Source organism: Alexandromys fortis, unplaced genomic scaffold (genome assembly GCF_014885135.2).
Source record: "Alexandromys fortis isolate MF-2015 unplaced genomic scaffold, M_Fortis_MF-2015_v1.1 scaffold_3, whole genome shotgun sequence".
Lineage (NCBI taxonomy): Eukaryota > Metazoa > Chordata > Mammalia > Rodentia > Cricetidae > Alexandromys > Alexandromys fortis.
The window spans coordinates 7,788,405-7,812,453 of record NW_026067909.1 but is presented as its reverse complement, the minus strand read 5'-3'; the positions used below and the strand labels follow the sequence as shown (position 1 = coordinate 7,812,453).

Genomic DNA, 24,049 nt, shown 5'->3' with positions numbered 1-24,049 from the left:
TTTTTAAAAAAGTGAATAAATGTGGTTAAGAGCATTGCCTGCTCTTCCAAAGGTCCTGAGTTCAATTCCCAGCAACCACATGGTGGCTCACAACCATCTGTAATGGGGTCTGGTGCCATTTTCTGGTCTGCAGGCATACACACAGACAGAATATTGTATACATAATAAATAAATTTTTTTTAAAAAAAGTGAATAAATGAATGAAATCCTAGCCATTAGGGTAAAGGTTAACAACTGAACTGTTATTCATATCTGCTAGCAGAGGGAAAACCAGTTTTCTCCAATGGAGTGCCACTGGGTATATCAACCACTCGAGGGCAGGCCTCATGTTCAGAATAGTTCAATAACATACAATAAATGCTACAGTTTATTCTGTGTGTATATTTCTATTTGTTTACAGTTTGATGATTTTTTTTTGTTTTGGGGGGTCATTTTCTTGATTTAAGGGGCTGTTGTATTGGGGGAAGGGAAGAATATGATCAAATATATTTAAAGTTAAAAATTGTTTTAAATGAAAAAAAATAATAAAAAAAATTTTAATCAAAGAAAAAAAAGCTGAGCAAGCCAGAGGAAGTGAGCCAGAATGTAGTACCCTTCAATGGTCTCTACATCAGCTCCCACCTCCAGAATCCTGATCTGACTTCCTTCAATGATGGACTATGGTATGGACATGTAAACCAAATAAACCCTTTCCTCCCCACCGTGATTTTGGTCATGGTGGTTAATCATAGCAAGTGACCCTGTCTAGGACAGGTACAGGGTCCTTGACCACTACACAGGGCAAGTGTTCCGGGGACACCCCGTATCCAGAGAACTGTTTTTCACTGAGGTCTCTCGATTCCTTAGGATAAGGTGCCCACGGCTGTCTGCTCTGAGACCTACTAGGCAGGGTAGCTTGCAAGAGCCCTCTCCATATGCGAGAAGACAACAGCTGACCCCATCCTCTGACGCCCAGATCCGAGTTCTAAGAGTCGTTTTTACATTGCTCTGACACAGAGCTTGCTTTCACAGACATTAGACCATGCCACAGTCACTGGCCTAAGTCCTGTCAGGAGCTTTGGCCTAGTAACAGTTGTGTGCGGCTGAGAGTTGCCCAGCGGCAGGTGCTCCTGGGCCTAAACTCCCTCAGCAGAGATACTGGTACAGAGATACTAGAACAGTACCTTCCCAACAGACTGGGCTAAAAGAGGGTGCCTGGAGACAGACTGCAGAGGGAACTCCTCGTCTTCCTCTCTTCAGGCACTAACAGGCTCAGCCAGGGCCTGTGGTTCAAAAATGTGGGTGCTGTAGACATCTATGGGCAGAAGGCAGGGCCAGCCCCCTCTGAGCTGCTGCAGGAGTAGCCAGGGTACAGTGCTTCCACGTCATGCTAGCTTCCTTCTTCAGTCTTCTGTAGAGCCGGGGGCAGGTGCCCGTGACCTTTCCTGATCTGTTTGTTTTTTTTCTGAGAAAGGGTTTTACTGTGTAGTCCTGGCTGGCCTGAACCTCACTGTTAGATCTTTCTGCCTACCATACCCGGCTCTGAACTAATGCTCTTGAGGGTATATAATGCACTCCACAGACAAAGCACAGACATGGTTCTGCTTGGTTCTGTTTGCTTCAGATAGATCCCCACCCCCTGCCCAGCAGAACGGGCTTCTTGAAGAGACAAACCTCTGTCCCAGGCCCAGATGGCAGGGACCACTTGGCTCAAGATAATTGGAAGCATGAATTCCCCCAGCTCAGCCTCTGCTGGGGAACCCCTGAGAGGAAGCACAACTAAGGGCATGGTACAGCATGTGACTGTAGGGCTCCTGGTTGGCCAGAGCGACTGCGGGGGGGGGGGGGGGGGGGGGGGGGGGGGGGGGGGGGGGGGGGGGGCTGGTTGGCCAAAGGTGGGGAGGCCATGCCCAGGAAACAGCTGTGGGTGGCTCTTCCATCTCCTCTCAGAACAGGGGTGGTGGGAGCACAATGGCAAGGCTGACTGCTCTCATTCCTCCAAAGTCCCCTCTTGTGCAAGGTCCTCCCTTCTAAGTGTGATTTTTTTAAAGGTTCTTAGGGTCAGACACTGGGGTGCTGGGGAGATCTGTTGCTCTAGCCATGGGCCGACTGCACAAGGAACCCCAGAATCCCCCATTCACTAAGACACATCTCTCTGGACACAAGGGACTCCAGGATGGTGGGGAGAGACCCTGAAAACAGAGAGATGGTGTGTGTGTGTAGGTTCTTGGGGACAAGTGTCTGGTGTCGCTTCTTTCTGGAGAGCATGACTGTGGCGAAGGCTTTGCTGCTACAAGGAGTTGGAAAAACATTCTCCTGACTCCAAAGGGCAGATCCTGAACCTCAGGGCACCATTAGCGCAGCCCTTGGGCTGGTCAGTAATGGATCTGCATCAGCCTCCTTCTGCTGTGCCTGGGGAAGACCTCGATGGCAGACAGTGCTCCCACCTTGCCCACAGGTTCCTCCTGAGGGCTGTGGCACCCTCAACACCCAGAATATTTTCCATTAAAATCAGGAACAAGAAAAGCCACTACCGCCATCTCAGGATGTCCCTTAGCTCTAATTGAGCAAAGACAGAATGGGGAGATGGAAGGCTCCGTGGGAGAAAAGAGCCAAACCATTCCAGGCCGCAGCCTCTGCCTGAGGGACTTAGGGTGGAACAGAAAACCAGGAGGGAGGCCCGAGGCAGGAGATGGAAACCACCACCTAGAGCAAAGAGGGGCGCCTGCTTCAGATTTGCACCCCGTCAGGTCAGGTGACCGGCCACCTCGACAGGGATGGCCCTGGCCCACCTTCATCCCATTAGAGGCGAAGGCTTTCTCTCACAGGTCAGGCAGGTGCAGTTTTGAGGCTATCCAGGCAAGAGCCTCAACCCAGACTCCTGTTTATTCCTCTTCAGGCTTGAACAAAGGGGCAGAGACAGTTTTCTTTTCTTTCTGTTTTCTTTTTGGTCTTGGAAGTGACAGAGGGGAAAGGAATGCGGCCTCACAGGGCAGAGCTGGTATGTCCTAACCTGAGGCCTGTTTTCAGTTCTGCCCTCCCCTCCCCCTCTCCCCCTCACAGTAGATGACATAGCAGCATCTCAGATCGAGGCAGCCTTGCAGGCCAGGGCTGCGAGCCCAGGGACCCATGCTTTGAGTGGAATGTGGAGGAGATGCAACTAGGCTGGCTCCTGGCTCAAGTGCACAGAGCCCCGACACCCAAGGGCTGGAGGAGGAGAACCCCGTACGTGCAATGCAGTTTGGTTTCCTCAAGCCTGCAGAATGGCTCTAGCGGAACAGCCGAGGCCAGGCCCAGGAGGGTGCCCTGGAGCTACGCCCAGCACCCACTCAGAAGTCTCACAGGCTGGGCAGAAGGCCCTGCTTCTGTTTGAGGATGCCTAAGCCTTGCAGCTGCTAACACACAAAGCAGCAAACATGTCACCAAGCTCCAGGACACTTCCCAGCGAGGAATGCTGAAGCCTGAGTCATAAGAACAGATACATTCAGCCGAGAGGAGCCAGGTGCCCTGAGCTGGGCTCTTCCCCATGCACACCTGCTCCTCTGGGGACCCGGAGTCAGGCTGACCGCTGTGCCCAGCAGGTTTCTGCACACAGCCAGCCAGAGGCACACGGGCCCCTTGGACGGAAGTTCCAGGACAGCAGCTCCAACCTCACTGTCGGTGACCTTGGAAGAAGCAGAAAAGGTAGACGTTACCAAAGGGTCAAGCATAGGGAATAAGACCCTAGAGGGTTTGAGCATGTCCGCGCTTCCATCAGTGTCTCCTCGGCCTTCTCCCTTGGGCCCTGTGGGTTTGCAGAGATCCCAAAGGCTGCAGCTTCCCCGCCGGCCCTGCTGAACCCAGGCTGCTGAACCCAGGCTGCTGAACCATGTCTCCTTTGTTCTCTCATAGCTTTTGGTGCCCATGGCTTAGCCATGCCTGAGGAAGGTAGCGGGTCTGAGATGGTGGGAGGCTTTGACCACAGGATCTGCCAAGTCCAGTAGGAGGGCCAAACCCTAGGAAGCTGTGGGGGGAAAATCTGCTGTTCTAGCAATGAGCTCACAGGACAAGGAATCCTGATCTCCCGTTCACCAGGATACGTTCTCTGCCCCCAAGATGAGGAAAGACAGACCTAGAAACAGATGATGAGTGTGTGTGTGTGTGTGTGTAGACGGAGAGGGGGTGTGGCACCAGCCCGGGGTGTCTAGCTTATGGATACAGCCATTCTGCAGCTCCAAATCTGACCGCTGCTACTATACAGTGAGCACTGATCTCTGTAAGCATTGTGCTTAGCTGAGGTGTTTTGGAGAAACATGTCAACTCAGCAGCCTTAAACTAAAATGGATACTGAACAGGTCTGAAGCACTGGAGGACTTCTCTTCAGAGCTGCAGACAGGCAGGCAGAAGAACTGACCATAAAGCAAATCAGACAGGAAGTAGGGCTACAGCCAACTTCAGAGAGCAGAACCCTGCAGAATCTGCAGGAGGGGTTTCATTTACTCACACCCACCCGATTCTCATTCGGCAAGCTAAGCCTCTGCACCTGTCGATGGGGAAGAATGCTCAGAGAACACAAAATCCCCGGCTTCCCTAGGAAAAGGGCTACAGGAAATGCCTAACCCGAAAGAATCTGGAAACCAGGGGCTGGAGAGACTTTACTGAGCAAATTCAAGGAGTGGAGTTTGGAGAGCCATCGCACCCAGATGGGTGTGGTGACTACCTGTGATCCCACTGCAGCAGGCATAAAGGGGATCCTCTGCTCGTGTGCATGTTTCTGTACATGTCCCCATGTACACCCTGAGCAACTGCAGCAAGTCAACAATCTGCAGAACCAAAGGGCCCCTGAAGGCTCTTAAAAATCAAAGGAGAAACTCAATTACCAAGATGCCTCTGTTGGTTAGAAAGCCGTGTGCAAACAGGTCCTGGGGCAAGGAGCCTCTTCCATCACCCCAGCAGCAAAGTGAAGGTGGCCCATAAATATATCACCCAACGCTCTTGGGGCCCAGTATGCTGACCTACCCTGGCCCCACAGGCTGACACTACCCCAGTATTCAGGCTGGAACACACGAGGAGAGATAGCCACTGTGTGTAGGGAGTCCCAGATCTCTGCACGGCCTTGGCATGCCTATAAGGTCTGGCTAGGATCTGCATAGATATAACAGGGATAGCTGGGTGAAGGTGGGCAGCATGACTAGAACCCCCTTCTCATGAGTGCTTTTAGGTTTGAAAGGGGCTCGTATTGACGCCACGTTTTACTGCAAACAAACGAACACAAACAACAACAAACAACCCCTCAGCCCTGGGAGACAAAGTCTCTCTAGTCACCACGGCCTGACCTTTGGAAAAGCTCTTAAACATCCAGCCTTAGAAGCCTTCATTGGGGAAAAGGACAGGCTCAGGGAGGAGCAGACTCCTGGCCTCCAGCCTTTCTGTCCTACAACTGTAGACTTCAAAGAAGCCTTTCCCTCCCACTCTCAGGGAGCTGGCCCCTAACCAGCACTGTGACCAGCACGCATGGCAGAGCAGGCTTAGCTGCTCTGAGCTGTCGACACCCTAGAACACCAGACCTCCCAGAAACCTGCAGATCATCATTCTACCCAGCACATCCCACCCTGCAGCTCGGAGCACCTCTTTACCTAGACCCAGCCTTCTCCACAGCTAAGAAACCTAGAGGGCTCACCCTTCAGATCCCCAAAGAAAGGACAGGAACAACTGGGAAGTAGATGATGTTTGACGCTGCTCAGCCCTCAGGGGCTGCTGCTCGGGAGCCTCTTATGCAAGCTCAGAAGGACACGGCTCACAGACTAGGATGCTGGCTGTGAGCAGGTCAGGAGGGACCATGAGGAATGGATGCCAAGCAGAAATGTTCACAGTACTTCAAGACACAGATTTCAACAATCCAGTATTGAACGCAAATGAAACAAGCCTGTATTGTCACGTTTGCGTCACAACTTGACTCAGAGAGGAACTGTCCTCAAGGCCTTTGAAGCACAGGAATGTGGAGGCCCTAGACTGCTGTGTTATCTATCACTGGAGCAACCTCGGTGGCCAGCTCCCCTCCCCCGTGGATGGCATTAGTGAGCTTATGTGCCGAATTTGTATCGTATTGTAATGCAGGAAAAGATTGTATGTATAATCTGTATTATTAAGAGCAATTTAGTTTTGCATATGTAAAATTAGTGATGATTATAATACCATTAGAAGTTAAAGCTCTGCTATAAGGAAAAAAAAGCAATTTTCAGTATTAACACCAGAAGCCAATAAATAGCTCAGGAGCAAGAGTGAGCTGGGAGCACTGGGCAGCCTGGACCCAGGCTTGGGCTCTCAGGAAGTGTGAGGGCCTCAGGCTTGGCCAGAAAACATACAGAGTACCAAAGTGTGATGTTGGGTGCGGCAGGAAGCAGGGCTGCTACCAGATGCTGTGGGCACTGAAGGCCTGGGGCTGATGGGGCAAGTGACTTAGAATGGGCAAGCCCAGCAGCAGGGGAGCTCTTGCTGGCTGCAAGCAGTGGGGATGGTGACAAGCGCTATGCTGTTAGGAAACACTGGCTTGGACACCTGCCCTGACAGTCTTTTCGGAATCTACCCATGGTTCACCCAGGCCATACTGGATAGCCACTTTGACCAAGCTGGGAGAACAGGCGTAATTGAGGAATGGTGACCCAGTGAGCTCACCAGTGACTAGGTGAGTCTCAAAACCACCACAAGTGTCTATAGTCTCTATAGACAGCAGGTTATGTGGCAGCCTCAAGTCAGAACCTTGACTGACCAAAGACAGTGACTTCTTGATGGGCAGTCCACGGAGGGGATGAAGCCCAAAGTAGGTGGACTCAGGGACCATCATCCAGAGATGGGTGTTGAGACCATGGCCTCTCAACAGAAAACTGGCAGTACTTGGCCCAAGAGGTTCAGACAGGCAGGTACATTTGGAGGCTCTGGATAGGGCCCGTGATGCCCCAGACACTTTAATACCTGCTATTCCCATTTACCTCCCCCAAACTGTCCTGCCTGCCTGCAGGCTCCCGCATGATACCCAGGGGCAGTGGCAGGGACAGGCCACTGGGAGCCAGTGGGTGGGGAAGCCTGAGCCCCTGTAGAAGGCCTGGAATTATAGGCCTTAGTTTCCTTCTGGAACAAAATAATTACAACCTTCCCAGAGGACCTGAATTCCCTGAAAGCAACACAGAAGTCAGCTGACAGCCCATCGGGAGAGCGGAAGTGCTGGAAGAAAGCGAGCTGGTTCGGCGCGGTTCACTAAGGGATGCTGTTCAAAGACTGGATGGGGCTCTCCACCCAGCACTCACAATGCACTAGCACCTGCGATAGACTGGATCCTGAAAATATCTACTTTCCCTGGAGAAATAAATGTCAAGAAGCAGGAAAGCGAGAGGGGCCACGATACTCCCTGAAACGGCTGTTCCAAACGCCTTCATAGGCAGATCTTTCTGGAACAACAGTGCCTTCCCCTCGAGCACAGACCCCCTCCATCTCCACAATGCAATGGCTCTTTGCAGGTGCTACTCTACAACCAGACTGGTGGTGTGGGGCACGGAGGCGGTGGCCCTTGCTGCTGCCATGGGCCCTGGGCTCGTCTATCCTTGAAGCTCAGTCTTCCCTCTGTTACACGAGAGGCTGAGCACTGGCAATCAGTGTGCAACAGGTACTCTGATGAAAAACATTCTGGGACCATTGCCTGAAGGGGATGAGTGAGAGGTGGATGGTATCCCACAGACTCAGACCCTAGTCTCTGCAGCCTGGGCGTGTCAACGTCTATGGCTTACTTCTGTAGATACAACCAATTAGATATTTCTGAGATGATTATACTAGCTAATCAGGAGGCCCCCAAAGTCACTATGGGTCCTTGTCAGAAGGGCAGCCTATGACACGACACTGAGGAAGAGGAGGAAGCTCCAAGATTACGGAAGTAAACTAGAGGGACACTGCCACACACAGTCAGCAGCACCCAAAGCCACCAGGAGCCAGAATTGGCTCCCCCGCCCCAGCTTTCAGAGGGAGCCCAGCTGGGCTCAAGCCTTGCTCTCAGACCTCTGACTCTAAAGGACATGGGGGTGTTTGTAGGCCCTACTCTGTGGAGGTCTGTTACCATGGCCACAGGACAAACTGACTCTAGGGAGGATGACAGTCCAGCAAAGCGGAACGTCCAAGGCATGGGTGTGCTGTGCTTCCTGGGAAAGCTTTCAAGCCAGCAGCCTGGACACTCAAAAGTTGGGGCCTGCATGCTCCCATGTCTGGGGCATCTGGTGTCTCCACAGTCCTAGGGCTGGGTCCTGAGCTGGTACCCCATCGTCCTTGTAGCGAGGTGGCATGGCTTCTAGCCAAGCACTGTGCTGGCTACCTGCCAACGCTGTGACTCTGTCCACAGATTGCCTGGGCACTCCAGAAAACAGAAAAGAGGCATCATCAACCCTTGTAGCTCCCAGGATACCAGGGCAGGCATGCTGTACCTCTTAAGAGTGCTGCGGCACAGGGTAAGCAAGGCCCCGCCCTATTGCTGTTAGCCCTGAGCCCTCCTCTCTGATCCCATACTCCTTCCTGTCCTTGGCGGTAGTCAGGTCACTCTCCTGGACCCTCCACCTTCCATGGTGCCACATCTTACCACCCCCACCACATCCCTCCTCACTGAGGCCCTGAATAGAACCTTGCCAGCCATAGCAAGGTCCTCATTCCTACTCTGTCCCCCACAGTACTGTCCCCACCAATGCCATATTGAACACCCCTCACCTTTAGCCTGTGGTACCAGAGCTCTGAGCTTTTCATTAGAGACACTTTAAGCCAGGCCGTGGGCACTTCGTCACCTCCAGGGTCACCGTGAGGTCAGGGATTGTGGGGCAGGAAGAGGCAGCACCCTCTCGTTTGCCGATTTAACACCACATTGCCCACACTCCCCAGCTTGTTTCAGCACAAATGACTGAACCTGCTCACTGCTCTGAGTCTTCCACTGCAGAAGTCTATGGGGGTCACACATCACCTGGAACAGGGTCTGCCCTGGAACTGCCCCCCCACAATCCCCTACACCCCATTTAGATCTCAAGTCACCTTCTCCAGGAAGCCTTCCCAGGTAACAGCGCAGGTCTGGATTTCCGCCGTAAGATCTGCTCCAAATCCCTTGTCCCTTCCTTCCCGGAGCATGCCTGTGTGATTATGACACGCTAATTTGGGAACTGTGACTCACAAATGCCTCCAGGATTCTACCTACCCTGCTAGCCCATATCCAACGGAGTATTTGGAGGGTGGGTGACAGACACACTAGCTAGAGGAGGAAGGCAGGACCAGGGGCTGGAGAGAAAGTAGCACGGCCTCAAGAATGTGGACTCAAACCAACCCTTCTCCATCTTAGCTGGTCTGGGAGGTAGGGAAAGTCAAGCCCTCCATTTGGAGAGCACCCACTGATATGTAGGACAAAGTTGGGTGGTCAGCTTCTACAAGGCTTCAGGCAGCAGCATGGGTGGGAGCAGAAGCCTGCCCTGTCCACCCAGGGGTGTAGGCCCTACTTACATAAAGGATACAGCAAGAGTTTCTTGCCCCAGCTACTAAACTCATACCAGAGCCCCTGGGTAAACAACCCCTGGTGCCTAGCTAGAGAAGATATGATCACCTCCAAGTTCATTCCTAAGCCCATCGTGTTGCTATACCCCTCACTCATCCACGAGACGGCTGCCATTGTCACCTCGTGGCACACAAGGAAACTGGGATCTCTGTGCACGGACAGAATGGGGGGAGCCTAGCCCATCCACCTGGATCAGGACTTCTTGAAGGACTCATTGAGTATGACACACGAATAACACCACGTCCCAGGAAAGTCCTTGATAAGGGCCAGGGCACCTCTTTCCCAGCCTAGTGTGCAGGGTGTCCACACCAAGTCCCCCTCAGCTGGTCCTTGTCATCCGTCAAGGTGTAGGGTCTCTCAGGAGTGGGATACTGAGCTCAGTGCCTTTGGAAGGCACCAGGTGGCTGTGCTTCCTGTGATGGCTCCCAGCATACCCAAGAGTGGCACAGACACCCCCAAATCCTGAAGAACTGCGGCCCCATCACAGCTGTCTTGAGGTAGTTGCTGGGCCAGATATGGCCTGCCAGTGAGCTGGACCAGGAAGCCGACCTCCTCCATCCGGCCTCTCCTACCTGAGCTCCATCCCTGGGCAGCTGCCTGTTCTCTAATGTCCAGGCCAGCAATTACACCCTCTGGATCCCATCACCATTTCAACAGCTTCTACTTAGGGAGGGCCGGGTCCCCCCCCCCACACACACACCAGTGTAGGCTGGAAGGGTTTAACACGAGGGACACTGCAAAGTGCCTTTGTCCACCAGGGAACCCCAGTCATACAGCAGGAGGTTCTGGCTGCAAACGCCAGCTCGGATCACTGATGAGCACTTGACCTGCCTGGCAGGAGCCTCCTCTCCATGTTTATAAAGTCCTTACAAAACCAAAACACCAGCCAGACAAGCACCTCTGAGCACTCTGCTGCTATAGAGACCCAGGGCTCCACACTCCCAGAAAGCAAAGGGCTGCTGGGTGCATGCTGGTCCAGGCACAGCCCAGGTCCTGGGGCTAGGCAAACCAGTTGGGTGAGATTTTTTTCCTCTGCTTCCGGATAAGCAGGGCCAGCCCAGAACCTACAAGGCAGCATTCTCCAAAGTGCAGCTAAGGCCTGGCTGGGCTTCCAGGGCCCAGGGGTCGCCTCCTGGTCTACACAGCTGCTATGATGGGAACTGAAAGTCAGGCTACACTCCCTCTCTCACCAGGAGTTGGGTTGATGCCACATAATTGGGGGCACATGAGAGGGGCTCTCAGCCTTCATCCATACTGTCTCCAGCCAAGCCAGTACCATGACCAGCTGCTGAACAGAGGGGCCAAGGCAGGGAAGAGAGTGAGTAGGGGCCCAGCTAGGCACAGCGAGGGGAAGAGCACGCCAGGACTGGGTGTGGCTGCAGGTGAGGTTCTACTAGGGCCAGGATACAGCACCAGGACTCAGGGCAGGACAGCTGACTTTTCTCTGATTAGCCTGTTGGAAGTGCTGCCTTAAGATAAGCAGAAATGCCAGGTGTGGTTGTGCGTGCCTTTAATCCCAGGGGAGGTGCGTGGGGCTCTGTGAGCTCAAGGCCTACCTGGTCTACAGAGTTCCAGAACAGCCTGAGCTGTTACACCAGAAACCCTGTCTTGAAACCGCCTTCCCCACCCCCCAAAAAAGCGATGTGGAGGCTGCTGCCACAGCTACCATGCCTGTTTGTACCTGCCTCATTCTACACAAAGGTCCCAAAATTGAGTAGAAATTCGCTTGGTTGCATAGAGAAAAAGCGTTTATGCATAACCAGGGACCAGTGGAGAGGGTAGGTGCCAGAACAGCCTGAGAGCTGACCCCCGCCCCCCCCCCAAGCCTGCTCTCAAGTCTTGCTTCCTCTCCTGGCGCCTCCAATGCAACTGGCAGAGCAGCGAATGGGCTTGGGAGGTAACCCGGACCCCTCTTCCTGAACCAGACCTCCTGAACCTGCTAAGGCCTTAAAGACCAACGAAAGGCTATCGTCCAAGAAACCAGTGACGCCAAAATTGTGGAATGAGCGAGTGCCCTGGGCACATAAGCCACTGAAGGCACTAAGACCTCAAGTCAGGGGTCTGGCTAGAGGTAGATGCGTTACTCTTGTCTTCCTGCACTATGAGATCACATGAAGCCAAGGATTAAGAAGAAACAAAGAGGCTGCCTGGAGCCAAGAAGGGAGCGCTAGGCCAGCCCGAAGAGTCATCAACAGGGCAGTCAGTCACAGCTGGAAGCGGCTCTCAAATGTGAGTACACCCAGTGAGAAGTACAGGCAGGTTGTAGCCCTCATGTTTCTAAACACCCCACATGGTGACTACAGATCCACCGGAGTCTCTTACTCCACGTGATCACACCGCGTGATACCCTACAAGGCTGAATGATGACACTCTCTTGCCACACATGGCACAATGCCCCAGACCCATCTGAGGACTGACTGCTACAGAGTTGGCCTGGGAGAGATCAAGACACTGCAGAGAGCACCCATCCCTCAGAACTGGCTACATTACATCCAGGAACCATCACACTTGCAGCGAAGGAGGGAGGGGGTGTGCCGAGGGGAACAGCCCACTTGAGGAGCTGAGGCCAGCTCCACTGGAGGGTAAGATGCGCTCCTTGCCATGGCCCCCTTCCCTGCCAGTCAGATGCCTGGCCAGCACGGCACGCACCCCCATAAGCAGGAGCTTTAAGGCTACTAGGGAAGAGAGTAAAAGAAGTTCCCCCAGAGTGACAGAAGATGATGGACTGCCCTTTGTCCTTCTGCTCTCCCTTTACCCCGTCAGGGTCAGGCAAACTGCATCCCTTTCTCAGTATCCTAGCAGAAAACTCACAGGGAGGGTTTCCTTTGATTAACTGGCTGCAAGACTCAATCGCAAACACACCCGATAATCTGCTGGGATGTGTGGGCTTCGGGGATAACATCAGTGAGGGCACTAGTGTTTAGGACAGCCCCTGCTGAGCAACAGGACCAAAGTCTGGCTCCCTGGTGGCTGGATGCTGACACAGGCTCAGGATCACTGCTTCGGGAACAGCAGGCACTCAGTGCACACAACACTCACCTGCTCCCGGAACCAAAGTTACATTTCAAACTGGGTCAAGAGCTCCCTTATTTCTGGGGCCACATGTTGTGTGGCATTGGCAGCCTCAGTTATAGCTTTCCGATACATCCCCTTCTTCTTACGGTTAAATCTCAGTTTGAAAAATTCAGAGAAAGGGGACAGTTTTGAAATAGACAAGAATGATGTAGTTGGAGACCCAAACCATGAGACTTTCGCTTCTTGCCAAGAGGGCTCTCCATCCTCCTTCTGGCCAAGGCTGATGTCAAGGACACGCGCTGGCCACCAAGGAAAACCATGAATCTTACCCCACACAATGTCCCCTACAGCCACCGTCCTGCCATCTTCAGTCACACACTGTGAGACGCTCTGCGTGTGCAGCCTGACCGTGAGGGGAGGGACTGTCTGGCGAGTGTCAGCAGAAGAGGAAGGAACAGAGGCACTGTCACCAGATGACAGGTCTCCTGTGTCTGGAGATGTCACTTCTGAACCAGATGATTTCAATTCATCCAGGCTGTCGGTGCTGCACACAGATTCACTGGTACAATCTGCTCTCCTCCCAGGGCAGTCGACGAGAAAAGTCAAGCTACTGCGTCCGTGTTTACTTTGAGGAAACCTCTTGAGGTCATCGTCCTCACCAGAACTTCCAGAAGACAAGTCCTCCAGTCCATGGTTAGAGCCATCAGCAAAAAGAGCAGAAGAGCTGCTCAGGGGGCCTCGTGGGCATCCGTTCAGCTCCTCTACCAGCTCAGCCCTATATAGAGGCTCCTGCTCCCCATCCCTCAGCCGGTGGGGCTTCAAGCGGATTTTGGGAGGCGGCAGGTCTGAGATGGGAGGCACTGGACGAGTCAGCTTCAGCTTGGGAATGGAATGCCCGCTGGGCGGTCGATCACCACCACCCCTGGGCTCCACATCCCTCGCGACCTCTAAGTCCTGGCTGCCATTCTGTAGGGACTGTTGAGGGCAGAAGGGCTCCACAGAGCCATGCACTCTGGATGGGATCTTAACCACCTCACCCTTGCCCTGTGGTGTGCTGTAGGAGATCTTGATGACTGGGCTCCGTGGAACACGCTCTCCGGGAACCCTATCCTCTTCCCGCTTCTCTCTCTTGCTCCTCCTTGGGGCGGCAGCTATGGAGTCACTGTCCTCAGGTTCCTCTGGCTTCCGGTGCTCACTGTCGGGGCCACTGCCTAGCCTCCGGCGAGGTCTGGAGGTGGTCAGGGGACCAGGACTGGCCTCCTGGGGACTCACAGTACTCTTGCATTTCTCACACAGCACTTGGCGTGGTCGCAGGCGGATCGTGCTAAGAATGAGCCTGCCAGGATCCCGGTTGCGGGACAGTCGCCGCCGGGTCCGCTTGATGGTCCTGGGTGGGGGCTGCGGCACCCACTGCTGGTAGGTGTTTCTCAGCCATAGTGGGTGGGGGAAGGGGGCACCCTCAAAGTAGGGTGGAAAGGGAGGCAGGTTCCCAGCAGGCAGAGGGGGTATGAGAGGTGGGGGCAGCTCGGGCCCAGCTGTCTTGGGAGGCTGATCCTTCTCAGGGGACTGGTCTTTGTGTTGAGGAGGCAGAGGTCCTGTTCCCGGCTGTGTCACTTCTCCAGGTCCCTTCTCAGGCCCCTGGCCATGACAGCTGATGACAGAGGGGTTGTCAGCCAGAGGCAGCAGAGTAGATGGAGACAGGCCAAAGAGGCCGGACCTGGTAGAAAGGGACAAAATCGGGGTGAGAATGGTGGGGATTCCAGCTACACCCAGCACCTGTCACCTAACACACTCTAGGCCTGGGAGGCTCTCTGTATCGAGATCCAGAGCGGTAGGTTAACATTAAACAGGTACTCAGGCCCTGCGTGTCCTATGACATATGGTTTGAAGGCTTCCAATGCTTCTAGAAGCCTAAGAAGAACATCTGCATTCTGGGCGTGGTCTGAGAGGGCGTCCACCTGCCCTATGACCAGGAGTCACAGAGCCCAGGCCCCTGTTCATGTGCCTTAGCTGTCTGTCCCTTCCCTTTAGAGACCTAGGGACCCAGCTTGTTGGGGACCTCATGCAAGTCCAACCCAAAGAGTATCTTATGGAGCACCCTGGTTCCAGATGCCTAATACACACGTGCAGGGTGGGAGCCACATGTGGCCAGATCCAGAGCCACAGCCACAGCTTCTGCTGCCTAGAGACCAGAGGCACCGAAGCAGGGCCTTTGGGCTCTAAAACCTCCCAAAGTCTCACAATTGGCCTGAGCTTCCATGGGCCCTAGAAAGGCTCATCAGCCAACCTGTCACCCCTGGGCTCCACCCTCAGAAAACAACACAGGGCCATAATGAGGATGTTGGGAGAAAGGGGAAGCTGGAATATCCACCCTGGGGAGCACCAGCATTCCTGTGAGAGTAACACACATCAGGTCCCGGGAAGGGAGCAGAGGGCAAGAAGATCATCCCAGGAACTGGGGAACATGGTACCCTACCCAGACACGATTAGGGGCTAGAGGAAGCCATAGGACAACAGGAAGGAATGGCAAGTGGCTGGTTTGGGAGGCAGGACAGAGAAGAGGCCCGGGATGGATGGTTACTATCCAAAGCCACCTCCCTGCCTGCTTCCACAGTCATCCAAGACTTGAAGCAGGGATTCCTCTTCTCTGTCCATCCCTCCAGCCGCCTGTGCTGACCACCTAACAGGTGCTGTAGCAGAGGACCCTCTGTCCAGGGGGTCTGCCTGCTACAGCTTCAGAATCCTAGGTATACTGCATACTGAAGAAAGACACCCAGTGCTTGGCTGCAAACCCAGGGCCTGACCTGGGCCAGGGCTCTCAAGCACCACCACAGGCTGGGGCTGGTCTTCTCAGAAACGACAGGGCCCTGGCAGCAGGCAGCCACTCTTCCTTCCCAGAGCTGCTGCCCTGCCCCTGCTCCGGCCACACCCAAGGCCTGCCTGGTGGGTAAACAGCTGAACAGCTCACCCTAGGTCAAGGCAGCCTGGCGGATGACCTTCCCCTAGGAGTCCTGAAAGTAATTGAGGCCAACAGCTTAACTTTGGGAGGCCAGGGAGCTCCAGGGCTCAGTTTTAGCGCTTCCAGCCTCTAGGCAGCAGAGGCTGTGGCTGTGACTTAAGCTCCCTTAACCCTTTAGTAGTTCCATAGAATGACGAGCAGTGACAGTCCCTCTTCACAGAGGAGACCTGCAAATGAGTCCCAGCAGCCCAGTGCTATGATGAGATGAGATTCATGACCTCCAAACATGGAGATGGAAACGGCACAGGGAAAAACCAGCGGACAAACTGTGACCTGGCCTGGGGCCCATGGGGGGCGGTGTGCTACAGCCTGTGGCTCCCAAGGCTTGGCAACCCTGGCAAGACCAGGCTGTAGCCCAAGCTGGTCAGTTTCAAGGACAGAGGCCTACAAGAAGTGCAAAGGCTCTGGCAGTGAGAGGAGCCTGATAGGGCTCACAATGGATGAAGAGGGCCTGCTGAATGGGTGCAGCTTTGGGGATGGCTAACATTGGGTAGAGGGTAGGTATGCAGGAGAGGTGCCTGGAGATTAGGGAATGATTCCCCGGTGTAGGAACCAGTATCTCCTAGAAGCATAGCATCTTTGGGAACTCTGAGGGAGAGCAAAGAACCTCTGATTTCAGGAAACTGAGCAAGGTTAAGCAGCTCAGGGCCATATCCAAAAGCAAGAGCAGTACTAACTACGGGGACCGGGAACATACTGAGGCTCTCCTGTTTTGCATGGATGAGGACACACAGTCCTAGGGGCATATGACCAGACCCAAAGTCTTCAACAAGACACCAGTGACCAAATCATGTCCCTGGGGACTCACCTGAGGGTATATGTCTTAGCCAATCACCCAGAGTAGTCTGGCTAAGACCAGCTCATAGACAGTAAGAATACAGTTCTGGCTGCTTGCCAGAACCCTCTGCTGCCCTGCTTACAGCTGCCTCCACACTGCTTCCCAGATCCTCAGGCAGACCCTGGACTCATGGGGCTGCTGGCGCCCAAGTGGCAGCCCCCCGCCCCCACCCACTCCGCCTGTCTGGGGCCTTCCTCCCTCATCCTGTGGTGGCAGAGGCCATCCCGCCACTGCCTGAGGGTTGAGTCAACAGGCTCCTGGAGCAGAGGCATGCGGATGTGCAAAGCTGGGCGGGAGCCTGCGGAAACTTCTCTACAGAGCTATGCTGCCAGGAGCCTGCAAGCCCCAGGAAGGCCCAAGTCCAAACACCCAAGGCCCCACCTTGGGCTGTTCACCAGGGCTTGCTTAGTTTAGAAAGTATATGCAGTCTCTCCATAGCCCGGCAAACAGCCAGGGAGCAATAGGACTAGAACTGGACAGGGCTCTGAGCAGGAAGGTCTTGCAGGGTAGGCTGCTCAGGACTGCTAAGTGTACCAAGGACTCTAGGGGCCACCTCTGCTCTGGGAGTTAAGGTGAGTAGATCTTCAGGATAAGTCACAGCCTGGACACCAGAGGAGCCCCTTCTCCAGAGCGTCCAATTGAACCTGCCTGGCCCTTCATATATACAATAGCACCAATACTGTCCCAAAGTCCTAAGCTCCCCTACGAGCTCAGACCAAGTCCATCCCACCTCCATGTCTTCCTTGTCCAGTCAGCCTACTGACTATGGTAAAGGCCCCAAGACCAGCATGTCAGCCTGGACCGCAGCACACCAGCTGTGATGTACAAAGCACCTGGGACCCTCCAGTTCCTTGAGAGCAAGGAGGAAGCATGAGCGCTAATGTAACCTCTGCACCTACCACATAATCTCACGAATACCCATCAGCAGCTGAGCCTCCATCCTGGACGGCATATTCCAGGACAGAACCTGATGCCCTTAGTCTGGTGACAGGAGTGGCTGTGGTCTTAGTCCCAGAGGATGCCACGCTGACCACCCCAGCAGATGGGCTCAGGGGTTGCGTGGTGACGTTTAAGAATCAACAGCTCAGATTAGAAGTCCTGAGTCAGTGAGCCTTGGCTGCTTGCAGGCTACCCTTTAGTCGAGGTTCCCTCACCTGGTACTCAGTCAGAAGAGACCTACCTCTACACTATCTGCAGAATAGTGTCAATCCCAACCCTTCATCAATGACTTGGGTCAGCACACCTCGGAAGGGATCCTCAAGTTTGCAAGTAGGGATCACGGGCAGCTTGGCAGAGGCTCAGCCCACTCCCTGGCTCAACGTGGCTGCGCAATGAATGCACAGGTACCCAGAGCAGCAGAGAACTTGCTTCAGGCTGCTCTGCTACCAGGCAGCAGATTCAGGATCTAAGTGGGAGGTGGCACTTGGCACTGTACCAGGTGGCTTGCAGGCAAGACCCCCTCAGAGCTCCCCAGCCATCTGCAGACAGGGAAGGGAATTGAAAGAGAAAACATCTTTCAGTCTGACTCCATAATGAACACTGGCGGTGGCTGGATCCAGTCTCAACCCTTTCCACCCAGGAGCCCATCTGAATGGGGCCATCTAGGAGACACTTCTGATCTAGCAAAAGAGACACACGGTGATCAGGAACCATAAAGGACAACCAGGCCACTGGGTCTGTACCCAAATTATGGGAGCCCTGATGCCTATAAACCCTACCAGTACCCCAGGAATGCGGACCTCTTGCTGTTTGGAGCCCTAGAGGCTTCCCTGAGGTAGGAGGAAATAGCACTAGGGAGCTCTTCCCTGGCTCACATCCAAGGGCTGGGCCTCCATAGGAGCAAGGACGGGTACTGGACCCTGAGGAGAAACTGGTACCTGGGAGGAGGGCAGGTCAGTGTGTGGACCCTGTAGGCTGAAAGCAGACCCTGCTGCCAGTAATACCCAGATGGTTCCTAAGCTGTATTCGGTCCTGCCTGACAAGGAGGACTGTAAACATTGAAACTCACAATACTGTGGCTAGAACACGGGAAACAGAAACCGGCCGTGGCCTGCAGGAAAGATTAGGGGTTGGGGAGATAGAAGAATAGTTTCAAGGCCAAGCCTTGGAAGGCTGGGCAGTTTTAATCTTCAGATTCTCTGCAAGGGCACAGCTGCAAGCAAAGTCACTGCAAAGAACAGTGACCACCGAGGCTGGGCTCCAAGGGGCTCTGGTTATGGTAGTCGGTGGGGCACAGACATCCACACATCCTGTGCTGCCATCACCCATGCTCAAGAAACTAGCAGCTTCTTTTCATGAAGGATGCGTGGATCTGTAAGCCAGGTTAGCCATGGGTCTCAGGGCAGGGATACCACAAGTCTCAGCCACAAGCTAGGACTACCTAGGCCTGTCTTATTCTGAGCACTGGAGCCTGAAGAGCTGCAGGTCCTCTGCTGCAGACACTCTCTAGGGAGAGAGGCTAGAGCAGGCTGCACAGGTAGAGCAGGGGCGCAGCCCTGCAGGCTCAGGACTGAGCCAGACCTGCCCTGGGAGGCCAGGGCAGCCAACAGCAGGGTGGGGGAGGGCCTTCTCTGGAAGCTTTCAGGTGGGCTCTTTGGCAGCCCCTGAATGTCACCCCAACACATAGGCACTCCCTGTGCTAACCAACAAGAGAGGGGCACCAGTCACACGGGAGGCCATATGTTAAGTCACGTGACTTGTGCATAAATGGCTTCTGGCACATCTAATGAAGACATAATGTCAGCAGGGTAACTGTCAAAGGAGGAAGGGCTCTGCTCTGTGCTGGGAACCCAGGAAAATCTGGGCTTTAGGAAGGGAAAAAGTTGGATCTTTGAAAGCAGAGCCTTTCTCCATTCCCAATTCCATAATAAAGCCAAACTGGAGCAGAAGAGTCACTGTCTGATTAATGCCTAATCATTTATCCGGCAGTGACAGCGCACTGCCATGTGACTCCGGGTTCAGGTGGCTGCTCTATGCTGCAGAAACCCCTGCAAAGGGTGCACAGGTGGTCTCAAGAGCTGAGCCCAATGCGCCCCTCCAGTTAGAGGCATTGGCCCTGTAACTTGTATCTTCTACTCCCCCGCGAGGCACCTCGCCCACGGCAGTGTTTCTACACCCCGCAGTCGTCGCAGTTGGTCCCCACCAGCCACTCCTACAAGCCTCGGGACCCATGACGGAGATAGGGCTTCTCTCCCTTTTGTGACAGGTGAGGCCACCGAGTAACTGACCCCCTTAAACGAATCACAATTCTGCAAACAGTCGAATCAACAGTGCTTCTGAACAAAGAAAAGTGCGTTAATTATGGCAGATGCGCGGAGTTTCAGGCAATGCTTCCCGTGAGTCCCGGCCGGCTCCCGCAGCCCCTCTGCGGGACCGCATGCTCTCCTGCCCCGAAAGTCACCGCGACTTTGGGAGAGAGCCACTTTCGCACCCAGACCGGCGGCCAGCTGGCGCGCCTCGAAACCCCGGCCGGAGAAAAACTGAAAGCGGGCGCCGGGCTTTGCTGCTCTGCCCAGAGCCCGCATCAGAACCTTGAATCGGCGGGGGAGTGTCCCGGGGGATTCCGAGGAGTCCCGGGCCCGCGACCCTGCCCCGCTCACTTTTTCGTGCAATCCAGCAGGATCCCGGCGAAGCTGCGCTCGCCACAGCTCACGGTGACCACCAGCGCGCCGTTGACGACCTGTTCCACCCGTACCGGCAACCGGCAGCCGGCCCGCGGCTCCATGCTCTCGCCGCCTCCGGAGGCCGCCCCCGCCCGCCACCGCCGCCGCCGCCGCCGCCGGGTCAGCCCCGCGTGACGCCGCCTGACGTCACAAAGCTCTCTCTGCCGGCCGCCACCGCGGAGCTGGGCTGGGGCGCGCGGCCGCGGGCTGCGCTCCCGGGAGCCGGAGGGCGTGGGGCGGTCCGGCCGCAGCGTGCGCCCCACAGCCGGCTCTCAGAGTTGGGCTGGCAACGCATTGCGGGGCCCCACCGGGCGGAGAGGAGGGTTTGTTAGTCTTGCCGCCACGCTGGCTAGGAATGCCCCCTACGAGGCCCTGCCAGGAACCGAGGGGTGGCGGGGACACTCCCCGGGCCCAGGCCCTTCCCCCACTCCGCTGCTCTGGGTCCCACCCCGGGCCCCACCTCCTTCCTGATCCTGTCCCGGGGCCACTCCCTGAGCCCGGCGCAGCCTGGGGCCCTTCCCCCATGCACCCTGGGGTCCCCTGCCTACCAGTCTGTGCTAGAGTACCCTGGCAGCGTCTCCTACGGACGACTCCTGTGCCCATTCGGTACTTGGGAAAGTCTGTGGGCGCGTGTGTTTGAAGCGAGTCCGGCCTGGCTTAGGAGACTCGGGGTGCCGAGGGACACCAGTGGGACTCTTGCAAGAGGCCTATGACGACACGGGCGACCTGGCACTGGGCTAGCCAGGTGTGCTCGACGCCTCATGGGAGACTATAGGACTCGCGGCAGTTTGAGGACCTCACAGTGTGCGGGGGTGGCCAGCACTAGCGTTGGGGAGGCTAATTCCATCCAGAGCCCTAGGACCAGTCTCTTGGGTCTCCTCGGACTAGGCGCCGCGGAGCGCCTCGCCTAGTGTACTTTACAAAGAGCCGCCCCCCGAGAGCAAGAGCCAGGCTCCCAGGCGTGCAGCCGAACCTCCGGGGGTAGGCTGGTCGCGAGTGGGAGGTGGCGGCGCCCGGCGGACGCCTGACCGCCACCCCAGACCTTCTCTGGCTTCCGCAAACACTTGCACTTTGGATCCGGATTCGGAACCCGTAACCGGACTATCCCCAAGGGTCGGCCGTGTTGCAATGACCAACGGCGGCGTCTGCGACCCGGGACCCTAAGCCTGGTTTGCATCACCTTCACTGGTGGCACCAGGAGGGCAACGAGGCCCTGACTACCGGTCTCCTAAGCCCATGCTCCTCTCTGCTTGAGAATGGAGTTCTTGCCCCGCTGGACCTGCTTCGGGGCTGCTTTGGGGCACAGACGCGGCGAAGGACAATCGAGGCTGTCTCTGGCGCCTCTTTACCTCGCAGCCCTAGTTTCAGAGCAGATGAGAAAGCCTGGGGGGAGTTCGGCTGAGGGGCAACTCCCCCGCCGGCGGCCCACCCCCCCCCCCCACGCCAAGCGTCTGTTATCCTCACGTCTTCAGAGCTGGATGCAGCAGAATTTGGAGCAAAAATGGTGGCTGCAGGAACCATTGCCAGCCCAGTCCCAGGTGGATGGCTGGTGGGAGGAGGCTGCCCACTCCCTCAGCCCAGATACCAACTGAGCATCTGTGCTTGAGTGCGGGGGGTGGGGGGGTGTGCCTGCGGAGGACAGACCACAGCAGAACCTCCTCCCCCAGTTCAATAGCTCCCAAGCTGGGGACACCCACGGGCTATGAGCAGCTGGGGCTGTGAGGAAAAGGCAGTCGGGAAAAGACACGAGCAAGCAGGCGCCCTTGTGGAGGGACCCTCAGGTGATAGAGGCAAGGGCTGGAAAGTAAGCTTGCTAGATGTCAAGCTCGGTTGTGGGGCAAGGGCAGAGGGACACCTAGAAAACTGCCAGCTTATTGTGTGGGTGAGGGGCTTCTATTAGTTCCTGATGTCAGCAGGAGTAGTTCGGTCGTGGTAAGGGACACAAGGGACATAGAGAACCTAGGGTTCAGCCCGTGGCAGGAGGCTCCTAGGCTGCTGGTGGCCAGAGCCCGGGAGTGGCGAGAAGGGGCCACAGCCCACTTGTGCTGCTCTCTGTATCTGCCTGCCAGCTTTGTAGTGTGTATTTTAATGGCGTATTTGGAAGCCATTTTTAAAAACCTGTTCGGTAGAATATTTAAGCAGCCAACAAGGAGATGGATTTGCAATTTAAACAATGGCCTTTCAGGGCCTCCTCCCAGCCCCCATCCACCTGGACAGGGAAGGAGGCCCGCAGCAAGCTGCTTCCCCTTTGGAGCCTGGGCTTGGCTTCAAGATTCACCTTGTACAGCTGTCTGGCCCCTATTTGTCACTAGCCCTGTGCCTTGCCTCCATCTTACAGATGACTTCTGCAGGTCTTGGCAGAGCACGGCCCTTCTGAGTCTCACTGACTCACTCCCCAGCTCTAGGAGAGACTCACAGTACTCCCAACCCATGACCATGAAGCGTGCTGCCACAGCCAGCCACAGGCCTGTCCCAGGATTGCCTGGCCAGACCACTGGCGATCCACAACACACACTCACACCAGCATACCTGGGCCTGCCTCTGCTGCTTTGTTCTGAACTCACTAGGCCCTGCGGGTTTGCAGTCCCTTTTGCCAGAGCTGAGGCTTCTGAGATAGAATCAAAGGGCCTGGTCTGGGCGGAGACACAGAGTAAGGCCGGTGGTATGCAGGCCCTAAAGCCTGGTTCCCTAGGTACTGTGTAGAGTGGGCACTGGAGTACACTGGGATTGGGGGGGGGGCGCACTGTGGGCAGGCCACACTTCCCTGGATGTCCTCCAGGGCAAGGCCTCATGGAGTCTTGGTAGCTGGAAATCCTGGACCTCCCACAGGTCACAGAGCAGAGCGTTAGAAGCTAGACTGGCTTCTGGCCATTTTGCAAGGGCTGCTCTGAAGAGATCCTGCCCTCTAAAAATCGGGATAATTGTGACATTCTCCCATTAGGAAATGTCTCATGATTAGGAAAAGAACTCACCAGAAAACCACTGACTAAGGGTATGGACTTTGGGTTAAGATTGCTGTATTCAGTGTGACCTTGGAGGGGGTGGGGGCACCAGTAGAGTAGTGGCTGGAAACACAACCCCACGCTGCCACTCCGAGCAGCCTGGGATCAGAGACCTTCATTCTGGTGAGGCTCTGAGTTGGGGAGATTTTAACATTTAAATAGTGGCTGAGGTGTGGGAAGGGAAAGACACTCAGGGAAAGGATAAGGCAAAACCAAGCATGGGTGTGGCCCTCTTAAGAAAGTCACACTTGTGTCTTTACCAAGAATCATATGAATCTGGCGGCTTCTGAAGTGTCTCAGGGCTTGCTAAGGAGCCTTTTTTTTTTTTTCAGTAAATAAGAGCGAGATGGTTCCTGGTGTACCACCGGGTAGGACAACAGCAGATAAGGAAAAAGCCCAGGTCACACGGAGTCATGTGGACGTTGAGTACTTACTGCAAAAAATTTATGGTCTTTGTGATATTCCCAGAAAGTTTTTGGTTTCTATCGGGGAAAAGAGCAAGGCCATCTGTGAAAGTCATGTATACACATGAACCTCAATCATGGTCTATTAACACTGTAATACTCTATTTGATTTATAGTGCCTGATGAGACAAAAGTGGAGACAGCAGGGCTTGGAAAAGCATGGCTATTTTATGACTTAAAAAGCTAGGCAGTGGTGGTATACGTATGCCTTTAATCCCAGCACTTGGGAGGCAGAGGCAGGTGGAGCTCTGCAAGTTCAAGGCCAGCTTGGTCTACAGAACGAGTTCCAGAACAGTCAGAGCACAGAGAAACCCTGTCTCGAAAAAACCGATACATATATGTTAATTGTATGCATGTGTCTATATGAATCCAGGCACACATATGGAAGGAAGCCTGGGGGTCAATTTTAGGGGGTCATTTCTTGCTTTTTGCCTTGTCAAGGCAGGGTCTCTTGTTTCTGCTGCTACACAGCATACTTCATACTAGCTGGCTTGTGAGTTTCGGTGTAATTTTCCTGTCTCGC

The 24,049-nt window shown here is 54.9% G+C and overlaps 1 protein-coding gene across 2 annotated transcripts; it reads right to left on the bottom strand.

Moving 5' to 3' along the window:
- Positions 1–1,849: 1,849 nt before the first annotated feature.
- Pwwp2b (PWWP domain containing 2B) lies at positions 1,850–20,474 on the bottom strand. 2 transcript variants are annotated; one of them, XM_050137345.1, is made up of 3 exons: positions 19,998–20,474; positions 12,566–14,258; positions 1,850–3,644 (listed from the first exon to the last, which is right to left on the bottom strand). In XM_050137345.1, the coding sequence occupies exons 1-2, from the start codon at positions 20,120–20,122 to the stop codon at positions 12,584–12,586; spliced, it is 1,800 nt and encodes a 599-aa protein (XP_049993302.1). In that variant the 5' UTR covers positions 20,123–20,474; the 3' UTR covers positions 1,850–3,644; positions 12,566–12,583. The 2 variants fall into 2 exon arrangements, with proteins under 2 accessions (XP_049993302.1, XP_049993303.1); XM_050137346.1 differs by having other exon boundaries at positions 1,854–3,644; positions 12,871–14,258; positions 19,998–20,472.
- Between the last annotated feature and the right edge of the window lie 3,575 nt (positions 20,475–24,049).